This window comes from Pelophylax lessonae (genome assembly GCF_965119305.1).
Source record: "Pelophylax lessonae genome assembly, chromosome: 4".
Taxonomy (NCBI): domain Eukaryota; kingdom Metazoa; phylum Chordata; class Amphibia; order Anura; family Ranidae; genus Pelophylax; species Pelophylax lessonae.
Window position 1 is genome coordinate 219537919 of NC_138771.1, and position 11637 is coordinate 219549555.

The window sequence follows — 11637 nt, forward strand, 5'->3', positions numbered from 1 at the left end:
ACATTGGCTAACGTTGAGGGGAGTTTCCAGGCAGTAAAAAATTAGCTCAAAAGCCTAAAGGGGCAGCTTTTTTGAGCTTCTTTGAGATGCAGTGTGCATGACCCTAAGGGTTTGTCCTTTTAGCCTTTCTACTGCAGCTAAATGCAAGAATGGTGAAAGTAATGAAAAAAAAAAAAAAAAAAAAATGGAAAACTCTTTCTTGCTTTAAGGTCCTACACCATAAATAGGGGCCCTGAGTCTACTGATTACACTTTAACCACTTCTGGACCAGAAGGTTTTACCCCCTTAATCACTTGCCGACCAGCTGCTGTATAACAGTTATACGGCGGCAGGTTCCCACGAATTGCTGTACGTGTACAGTGGTTCGCGGGTGCGTTCCTGGGGGGGGGGCGTGCGCGCCCTCTCTCCAGCGGGGAAGCCGATCCATGAGGCTGGCAGCTGCGATTGCCAGCGGGCATCCGTGATCGCTCCCTGTGAAGAGGGAACGGTAGTCTGCTGTTCTAAACACAGCAGACCGTTGTTCTCTCAGCTATCAACGCAGAGCTCCTGTGTTCCTCCTATTTAGGAACACAGGCCTCTGTTGATTTTACAAATCCATCCCCCCCCCCCACCCCTCACAGTTAGAAAACACCCCCTAGGCTCACAGTTAACCATTTAAGCACCTCTGGGTTAACCCCTTCCTTGCCATTTTCATTTTTACAGTAGCCGTGCAAATTTTTAGCACTGATTACTGTAGTAATGTCACTGGTCCCCCCAAAAATGTCAGGGATCCGATCTGTCCGCCACAATGTTGCAGCCCTGCTATAAATCGCTGATCGTCGCCATTGCTAGTAAAAAAATAAATAAAAATGACATAAATCTTTCCCTTAGTTTGTAGACGCGATAACCTTTGCGCAAACCAATCAAAATACGCTTATTGGGATTTTTTTTTACCAAAACTATGTAGCAGAACATAAATTGGCCTTAAATGGTGAAAAAATTAGATTTTTTACATTTTTGGGGGGGGAATGTTGTATAGCAGAAAGTGAAACATTTTTTTTTTTTTTTTTTGTTTATAGCGCAAAAAATAAAAATCGCAGAGGTCATCAAGTACCACCAAAAGAAAGCTCTATTTGTGGGGAAAAAAGCACATAAATGTTATTTGGGTACGGTGTCGCACAACTGCGCAATTGTCAGTTAAAGTAACAACAGTGCCGAATCACAAAAAATAGCCTGGTCATTAAGGGGGAAAATCTTCTGGTCCAGAAGTGGTTAATGACCAGGCCATTTTTTGCAATACAGCACTGTGTTACTCTTACTGACAATTGTCGTGCGACATTGTACCCAAAAAGAAATTGATGTCTTTTTTGTCCCACAAATAGAGCTTTCGTTTGGTGGTATTTGATCACCTCTGCGTTGTTGTTGTTTTTTTTTTTTTTTTTTTTTTTTTTTCCAGAATTGACTGCCTTTTTTTGTTTATAGCGCAAAAAAAAAAAAAATATATTCTACTTTCTGCTATAAAACACAGCCAGTAAAAAGAAATGTTAAAAAATCAAATTTTTTCATCATTTTAGGCCTATATGTATTCTGCCACATATTTTTAGAAAAAAAAAAAATCCCGAGAAGTGTATTTTGATTGGTTTGCGCAAACGTTATCGTGTCTACAAACTAGGTAATAGATTTATGGCATTTTTATTTTATTTATTTTTTTACTAGTGACGGCGGCAATCAGGACATTGCGGCAGACGGATTGGACACCTGACACTTTTGAGGGGACCAGTGACATTACTATAGTAATCAGTGCTAAAAATATGCATGGTTACTGTACTGACACTGGCAGAGAAGGGGTTAACACCAGGGGCGATCAAAGGGTTAAGTGTGTCCCAAGGGAGTGCTTACAATGAGGGAGATAGGCTCACTAAATGAACACAGAGATCTGTGCTCCTGAATAGCCAGAACACAGGTTTCCTGTGCTCAGCTATGACAGAACGGCGGTCTGTCTTGTTTACATAGACTGCCGTTCTGTCTCTATGGGGAGCGATCGCAGGTGGCTGGCGGACATCACGTCCACTGGACCCACTGATTGGCCAGAGGCACATGCCCCTACTGGCTGTTGCACGAAAGGATGTACAGGTACGCCGTTTCACGCAAAAGAGCCCACCTGCCTCAGTATGTGTGGGATCTGGTCGGCAAGTGTTTAAGAATCCTAAGGAAAAAAAAGCTTAATGGACACTGAATATCACCTAATTTTAAAACCATTTTAAGATCCGCCAGACTCTTTTATGTGCATAATAGTGTGCATGAGGATGTAACTAGTCAAACAGGTATCTTTCTGTTGTATGTCAACATTTGTCCTAACCTTCCCTGTCTTATGAACATTATATTGAAAACAGTTGTATGCCAGCCACTGTTGCGTATATCATCTACTTTAAAGTCTTGCTGAGCATCGGTGTAAATTTGCAGTAAAGGAAGAGGATAGCTGTATATCATCAAATGTTCCAGTATCTTTCTGCAATGTTAAAGATCCATACGTTTGGCAATTGCATCTGCCAGAAACCTTTGACCAAAGAGATGCTTTGATATACTGTGAATGAAAGGACTCTTTGTAGATGGCAAATAGTGTCCAAGTCACGCCAGCCATAGCTTTATAAAAAAAATAAAAAATCACAGCCCAGCCGAGCAAACAAAATGATGGTATAGTGATGATTTGCATGATGTATTTATTGATTTACTTTGTCACTGAGCATATTGTAAATGAGCACTGTAAAATCTGATTATATTCCCAATGCACCAGTTTGTATCTACCAGAATGGTGAAAGCCTAAATGCAGTAATACCTCATGCACACTTGATTGTAAAAACGTGGTTTCTCTTTCGTTCATTGATGGACACAGCTCCTGATCATCTTAACCATTGGGTTATACTGCCCCCTGCAGGAGTAGGACACTAGGCAGAAAAAAAGTCTGGCTACGCCTATGGGCAGTCCCAGGGGGTATACGAACTCTCTCTGCTATAGGTACTCAGTTTTTTTTTTTTTTTTCTGCTTAGTCAGGAGTAAGGACCGATTTCCTTGCTGGGATTTCTGGTGATTTTTTTTTTTTTTTTCTCCTGTTTTTTTCCTTTGAGGTCTACAATCAACTGCCAGACTGGGCGACGGGCTGGATAATCTAGATCCAGTGGTCAGCCCAGTCTGGCCAGCAAGCGCGTGTGCAGACCTTAGCTCCGCGCTAGGTCGGCTGTGACATAGCCCCACCGGATGGGGCTGGCCTCACGAGGTCGCATACAACCAGTTCTCAGCCCGAGTCGCAACATTCCTCCTGGCCGACAGCTCACATTTCGATGGCGAGGGGTTCTGTCTGAAGCGGTGCCCGCCTGGTTCCTGGTATGGGGAGTAGCTGTGCCCCCTCTCCCACTGGAGGGTTTTGGGGTGGACATGGGCCCCTTAATGGGACAGTCGGACCCCCAGGTTCCCCTCTTTCCCGTCAGGCAACCCCTTTCATCTATCGCCCCCATCCTACCTCCACTTATGCTGGGGCTATGTGGGTGGCCTGGTCCACCTCCTGGGGTGGGGCAGGGCGCTATGATGATGGGGGCGTGCACCGCCGACGACCCGACAACCGAATGTGCGGGGGAGGGAGGGCTGTACCTGGTGGGGGCTCCTGCCAGGGCCCCCCATCCTGCTTTGGCCTGTCCTTGAGGCCTAGGGATTCCTACTCATTTTCTTGTAGCCTGTGTGCCATTTTGCAGTGGTTTGCCGTTGAAAATAGCAGTGGCCATGACAGTGGAGCCTTCTGGGGCAGATTTTCCTGGTGGCTGCGGTTCCTGATTTCTGCGGGGTAGTGAGTCTGGTGGGGTCCTCTCCCTCTGAGGATCGATTGGTGCTCTGTGACTGGCAACCTGGGGGTGCTGCCAGTGCGGTGGGAGTTGTCCCTTTAGCAGTGTTTCACACTTTTTTTTGTGGGGTCCCTCTGGTGACTCATGGGGTCTTTGGAGAACATCTCCCCACCTGATCCCCTCTCTCGGGCTGCGGGGCCCTCTCGGTCCCATCCATCCATCGCCTTCCCCTGCCTGTCTCCTCAGAGCCTGAATCTGATTTGGCTGCTACGGACGTGGGTCACCCTGCTGGGTCTGCGACCATGCACCCAAAATCCTCAGATAGTGATTCCTTCGCTTATGCAACCGTGCACGAAAAGACGCTGGTGGACGCACTGATTGTATCTGATCTTGAGATCTTAAAGTTGAAGGACGCGTCTGCGATGGAAAAGCAGGTTCCCTATGGCACTCGCAAGCCATCGAGGATGGTAAAGGTGTTCCCTTTCCCCTCCTATTTTGAAAAAATGTCCCCTTGGGGTCCCTAGGCTAGTTGCTAGGCGATACCCCTATGAGAAGTCCCTTAAGAAGTGGACTGTTTCACTCGTCGTGGACCCTCCTATTTCCAGATTAAATTGGGCAACCATGATTCTGGTTGAAGAATCCCTGGCCTTTAAGGACCCGGCTGACAGGAAGGCAGAGGTTGTGGCCTGCAATTTGTACACCCTGACTGGTTCGGCACTGAGGCCGGTATTTACCATTGCCCTGGTGTCGCAGACTCTGACTGAATGGGCTAAGCTTTTGCGCTGTGACCTGGAGGGTCCTGCCTTTGCCAGAGGCTGCAGTTTATCTGTGATGCCTCTTTGGATGCAGCTCCCCTAGTGGCTCGGCTCTCCATTTCGGTAGTGGTTCTCCGGCGTTTCTTTTGGCTCAAATACTGGTCTGTGGACCAGACTTCTAAAAATGCCTGACTGATCTTCCCTTTCAAGGAGATCGCCTGTTTAATGATGTCATCCAGGGTAGCACCAACTGTCTCACAGGGGAGAAGAGTACCTTTCTTCTGCAGGCTACTAAGGGCAAGGACCCTCGTTGTAGACGTGGGCCCTCCTTCTCAGATCAAACGTTTTTTTGTCCTTCAGATTCGACTGACAAGGGATCGAAGCCCTTCGGCCTCTTCTAGGGGATCCAAGCTTGGTCTGGCAAGTCGAGTGCGGGCTTCTCCAGACCCGCGTACAAGGCCTCTTCAGCAGGAACGGGCGCCCTCACCCGTTTCTGGGGTAGAGGCATGTCTTCGCTGGTTCCTGGACCCATGGACTTCCCTGGTACAAGACAGGTGGATCCACGAGGTCATATGGTCCGGCTACAAGATCGCGTTTCATTTTTACCCTCCGGTAAGGTTCTTCCTTACAACGTGCGACTGTCCCCGGTCCGCTTTCAGGCTCTTTTTGAGGCGGTGCCAGACCTTTTACTTCAAAGGGTGATTGTCTCGGTTCTGACATTGGAACATTTTCAGGGGTTTTTACTCAAACTTGTTTACAGTCCCCAGGAAGGAAGGCAAAGTGCATCCAATTCTGGGCGTCAAGGCGCTGAACTGCTTTGTTTGGGTGCAGAAGTTCAGAATGGAGTCTATTCGCACGGTGGTGGTTTCCCGGTCTCAGAGGGATTTTCTCATTCAACTCAAGGACTCTTACCTTTACATTCCAATATGTGTAGGTCACCGCTTCCTCTGCTTTGCCATGGTGGGGGAGCATTATCAGTTTGTGGCGTTACCTTTTGGTCTTGTCTTCGCTCCTTGGGTCTTCACAAAAGTGTTGGCCCCCCGGTGCTTGCATTGTTACACCAATGTGGGATCGCAGGACTGGGCTACTTGGACAACCTCTTGCGAACTGAGTCTTCTACTGCTCTGGTGGAAATCACCATACGACCTTTGAGGAAGTTTGGCTGGATTCTGAATTTTCAGAATTCTTCTCAGGTTTCATCCACAAAGATGGACTATCTGGGTCTGACACTTGACTTGGCCTTAGCCAGAGTGCTCCTTCCTTCCTCTAGACAAACTCCAGAAACTGCAGGCTGCAATTTGTCTCCTGCTGTCCAGCGGATGGTCCTCCCTCCGGACTTAAATGCGGGTGCTGGGCTTGATGGTGTCTACCTTTTTGATTTGGTTCTGTTTGCACAGTTCCATACAAGGTCCCTGCAAAGGAAGATTCTGGCCAAATGGGACAAGAATCAGTCTCTGGACAATGAGATCCGGCTGAGCTGGTGAACGAGAGAGTCCCTGATATGGTGGCTTCATTCTCTGGCGCTTTAGGTGGGCAAAATCCTTCCTCCCATTGTATTGAGCAGTGGTCACCACAGATGCCATTGCTAGCTTGTCTGGCTGGGGAGGCGTCCTTGGCAAAAATTCAGACTGTGCCTGGAATTTAGGACGGATCGTCTTCAGGGATGTCCTGTGCACATTCAATCAGACAATGCCACGGCCGTGGCTTATGTCAATCAACAGGGGGGCACACGAAGTGTCCTGGCGGCTCTGGAGGTAGTCGGCATTCTAAGGTGGACAGAACGGTTTGTTCCAGCCCTCTCCGTCCTACACATTCCCTGGGTGGAAAATTTGCAGGCAGATTACCTCAGTTGGCAAGCCTTGGACCACGGGGAGTGGTCCCTTCATCCAGGGGTGTTTCATCAGCTGTGTTTCCGGTAGGGCACCCCCAAGGTGGATCTGTTGGTGTCTCGTCTCAACAGAAAGTTTCAGAGGTTTGTGGCTCGGTCACGGGATCTTCTAGCGCAGTGGTTCTCAGGACCCCCTAACAGGCCAGGTTTTAAGTATTACCTTGGGGAGATGCAGACGAGAATACTGCAATCACTGAGCAGCAAATGTGATGTTTTTAAGTTATCTTGCAAATCTGGCCTGTTAGTGGGTCCTGAGGACAGGAGTTGAGAACCACTGCTCTAGCGGATGCCACAGATGTGCTGGTGGCAGAAGGGATTCTGGTCATCTTAGTGGCCCCAGACTGGCCTCGCCGGGCTTTGTACGCTGATCTGGTGCGGCTGGTCGCTGGCGTTACTTGGAAGCTTCTTCTCGGGGAGGATCTGCTGTCCCAAGGGCCAATCTTCCATCCTGCTTTAGTCGCTGGCTTTGACGGCTTGACTGTTGAACGCCAGGTGCGGATGGATAGAGTTTTTGTTTCAGTCGGTGATTTCAACGCTTTTAAAAGCTAGGAAATCTACTTCTAGGAAGATCTACCATCATACATGGAAGATGTACATTGCATGCTGTGAGTCTCTTGGGGGTTCATCCTCGCTCTTTCGGTGGCTCATATCTTGACCTTCCTTCAACTGGAGGTTGAGCAGAAACTGGCCTTGAGTATTATCAAGGGTCAGGTATCGGCCTTAGTAGTCTTCTTTCTACTGCCCTTGGCCACATACTCCCTGGTGCATACTTTTTTTTTTTTTTTCAGGGAGTTGGGCACTTGACCTCTCCAGTGCGGTCTCTGTTGATGCCTTGGGACCTCAGTTTGGTGCTCTGTCCTCCAGAAGCCTAATTTTGAGAATCTTCAGGAGATTCCCCTGCATACGCTGTCCCGGAATGTGCCCTTTTTTGATTGCCATCACCTCTGTGCGCAGGGTGTTGGAATTGGCGGCGTTATCCGGTCATTCACCTTACTTGGTGGTTGACAGAGATTAGGTGGTTTTTTGCCTCTGTCGTCCCTTCCTCAGGTTGTCTGATCTTCATTTGTGTTGCCTTTCCTGTGTCTCGGGCCAAAACATCCGAATTAAATTGCTTTGCACACGCCTTATGTGGTCTGGGCAATTGGGGTATACCTGGTAGCTACGAAGTCTTTTAGGAAGTCAGACTCACTATTTTTGCTCACGGATGGGCCTCGGAAAGCATTGTCTGCCTCCTCTGCGACCATTTCCAGATGAATTAGACAGACGGTGGTTGATTTATTCCATCCAGGATCAAGTTCCTCCTTTCCCTGTCAAGGCGCATTCTACTCAGGCGCTCAGTGCCTCCTGGGCCTTCCGTCGTCAGGCATCGGTGATGCAGCTTTGCAAGGAGGCCTCCTGGTCGCTGGTGCACACTTTTACAACGTTCTATAAAGTGGATGTGTTGGCTTCTACAGATGCTTCTTTTGGCCACAAGGTTTTTGCAGGCTGCTGTTAGAGGGACCTGGTCCTCTGAGGGTGTATTTTTTTTTTTTTTTTTCAGGTGAGCTCCAGTTGTCTTGGTTGAGCTCCTGTTTACCTTGTTGGCTATAGTCAGCCTTGGGAGTTTATTTTTTGCTGTTCCCACCCCACATGTTTAACACTGCTTTGGGATGTCCCAATGGTTAAGAAGATCAGGAGCTGTGTCTGTCAATGAACGAAAGAGAAAATGGGATTTTTGACTTACCGTAAAATCCAATTCTCTGATGTTTAATGGACACAGCACCCACCCCTCTGTCGAGTTGTAATTCTTCTGACACTGCTTGTAACAAAACGGAATACCTATAGCAGAGAGAGGGAGTATACCCCATGGGACTGCCCGTAGGCGTAGCCAGATATTTTTTTTCTGCCTATTGTCCTACTCCCGTAGGGTGCAGTAAAGCCCAATGGTTAAGATCAGGACCTGTCCGTCGGTGAACATCCGAGTAAATGGATTTTACGGTAAGTCAAATATCCCTTTTTTTTTTTTTTCCGTTTTTACAGACTTTTGAACATTTCTTTTTTATTTTCCTCTGCCTTTTGACTCTCTCCCACCCCCCAGTCAGTGAAGTGCTGTGTAATTGGTTGGGATTTCTGTGCTGTGTGCAAACATGCCATAATGTCCTAAGGAGCAACGATAACTCGTTACAATATTACTTATTATATATGGCTAAGAGTTGCTAATTTTGTTTGCACATTCAGATCTTTTTTAAACGTTTACTTTTTATAAAGTTTAAAGGTTAATTCCAGGTATGGGTATTTTTACATAGTTATTATTTTGGTGCAGTTTAGGCAGAAACAATACATATATCATACCTGTTGGATCCCCTTGAAGACTGAAAATGGTTGTATTAGACACAGCTACTACTGTGATCTCCACTTGTGGCTGTCATGGTCTCTGAAATATGGAAAGAAGAGTCTAATGCATCAATATCTGTAATAATGTGCTTTTTGTGTTTTTCTGTTCCCTGATAGACTCTGATGAAGATGAGGACGATGATGAAGAATTTGAGGATGATGATGAATGGGAGGATTGATCTACACATTATATAATATATATAATATATATTTTTTTTAAGGTGAATGGATACTAAACACTACTTTCTGTCTATGAATTCTGTAAAATTATCATGTAAATGGTCTACCAATTTGCTGTATATTTTTGTTGCCTTTTTGCTTTTTTAATAATCTGTGCAATACCTCATTGGAGATGCAAAAGTTTGTCATAACACTGCACACACATCTTCCTCCCTCTGTGTGCAAACTCATGTGACTTAGATATTGACATTAGTGAACACATAACATCCAACTGACAAGCTCTAGGGGAGATAAGTGAGGCAGTGACAGAAAACCTTTAATGCAATTGTTATAATTAAAAAAAAAAAATACTATTTTCTTACCCTGATTTTTCTGTATCTAAATTTCTTAAGGAAATCTAGTATAGCACTACATTCTTTTTTAAGTGATGCTGATCTTTGCTAATTAGGCCCCCATCATTTCGAATGCCAAGCGAAATGAATGTTAAATATGAGTATGTTTGTGTTTTTTTTTTTTTTTGGCACAATTCTTTACACTACAAAAACATCAGTTTGTATTCTTGCAGCCACTACAGATAATGCATCTGCTATAGGAACAGGAAGAAGCAAGCAATAGCATCTGCTGTTTTTCAGCAATATTACTTGACTTTGGATTTTTTTTCTACTCTGTATCCACAAAATCCGCTCAATACTCTAATAACGTCTATGAATGTGATATAAGGGGTGAGAAGAAATGACTGACACAGTGATTCTACATAACTCTAATGTACAAGACAACTCATCATTGTAAAAAAAAAAAAAATCAAACACTACTGCTGGGTTAGTAAACTGCCCAAGATAACACTCAGAACACCGGGCGCTGTAATGTAGCCTGTTTTTGCACTTTTATTGTATCCACTTTGACAGAACCGCTTGATGCTTGCTTCTTTAATGTTTTGGGTTAAGTTCCAGAATTGCGTGCAAGTCGCATTGCAGAAGCTGCAAAATACATTCAGTGCCGTTTTCTTGTGCTGCATTCTGCTGTATCAAATAGCAAAACACTAAAACAAAATCATACAAGAAAAAAAAATCTATCTTGAATGGCATATGAATATTAGTCTATATGGTAAAATAAACACTAATATGTAATGAACCTGCCTATTGCAATATTCTGTTATCTAATGTATAGCTCTGGAGAAGAAAATGGAATGAATGACAAATAAAGAAAGTTCACACAAATTGTATACATAGCTGATATTTTACTTCTCAGTCTTCACATGGTCTTTGTGTATCACATTATGCAAGAGATGGACACAGTGTAGGCTTATGAGCCAATCATTCCAATCTGTGACTCCACAGGCACTTTGTATTAGTCGGCGTACATGGGCTTCTATTGACACTAGAAAAGGCTCATAGCTAGCTGCCAACTGTAACTGTTTTAGGCTCATTGACTGCATGGTTTCTGGGATTTAGGAGCAGTTTTTTATGTATCTAAGCCTGTGTGGAATCTAACATCTTCTCTAGCTGAGCTATAACAAAAGAAAACATTGCTATTGCTTTGCTTGTTAGTTTAGCTCTTATTGTAAATGTTAACTGGCTGTTTATGACTTATGAGGTTATACTTGCAGGCTGGCCCTGTGTAATTTTATATTCTTGAAATCCTACTAAATAATGGACTCTTAATCATGCAATTAAAGTGATCATGTAAACCTTATAGTGTACTTGGTGCATATTGAGCAGTGTGTTTATTATTGCTATTGAAAATATTGGGGAACTGGTGCAAACTGTTTCAGTGTGTTCATATTTTCTGCATCATCATGAAGAACAACATTTCTGTAATGTTTCCAGTGCCTCGGACACAACCAAACTTCATGCCACTTGAGCATGTTTTCTCCTTTTGGTAAGTTGAAACCAGACAGAATGTCAGTTTAACTGCTTTTTCACTTAGATAGGTGTATGTAGTTACAACTTTATTCTAGATTTTCAGAGAAGCTTTGAAACCCAGGGTGCAAGATAATGCAAATGCACTTTAGCTGGTAGGTTGGCACTTATAACTGCTTCCCACACGTTGCTGTTGGTCAGTGGGACTATCGATCATAGTTTACCAGTAATGTGAGGCCTTTGAGAAGTGGTGTTAAAGCATCATTATCATTTTTCATGAAGACTAACATTACAAAATATTGCACCTGGTTTTTTGAACTTGGGGCACTCTAGAAAAATTTATATTTGTAGGTTGCTGTGTTCAGAGTGGCTGTTTAACAGCACTGCAGGCATCCCTGAAGTGCAAGTCCAGGCTCTAACTAACTAAGCTCTAACTGGCTCCCACCCACCTTCTAACTCAGTAGAAGGAAAATGCTTATACTTGTCTATTCTCAGGGCATCTGGTCTGTTCACGTGATTGGCTCCCTGTTTCAGAGGCATTTTAGCAGGCGCTGGCACTCTCTCCCCTCCCCTCCCCTCCCCTGAAGCCAGCTGCCGGGAGTTAACGTGACCTGACCAGAGCACCCTGGGAAAAGGTAAGTATAAGCACCCCTTCCTTCAGGGTAGCTAGAATAGGGGTTAGAAGGAGGGGGGGGGGGGCTTCAGGGCCGTTTTCGGCTAAGAGCCCGGACTTCCACTTTAAAAGCAATAGCATGTATAGTAGAAGAATA

The 11637-nt window shown here is 45.1% G+C and overlaps 1 protein-coding gene across 2 annotated transcripts in view; it reads left to right on the top strand.

Annotated features, from left to right (window-relative positions):
- Nucleotides 1–10139, top strand: part of WASL (WASP like actin nucleation promoting factor) — a 107471-nt gene extending 97332 nt beyond the window's left edge. For both annotated transcript variants that reach the window (XM_082255655.1, XM_082255656.1), the window contains one exon: nucleotides 8946–10139. In XM_082255655.1, coding sequence (XP_082111781.1) covers nucleotides 8946–9007 — 62 coding nt within the window. In that variant the 3' untranslated portion in view covers nucleotides 9008–10139. The remainder of the gene's footprint in view (nucleotides 1–8945) is intronic.
- The last annotated feature ends 1498 nt before the right edge of the window (nucleotides 10140–11637 follow it).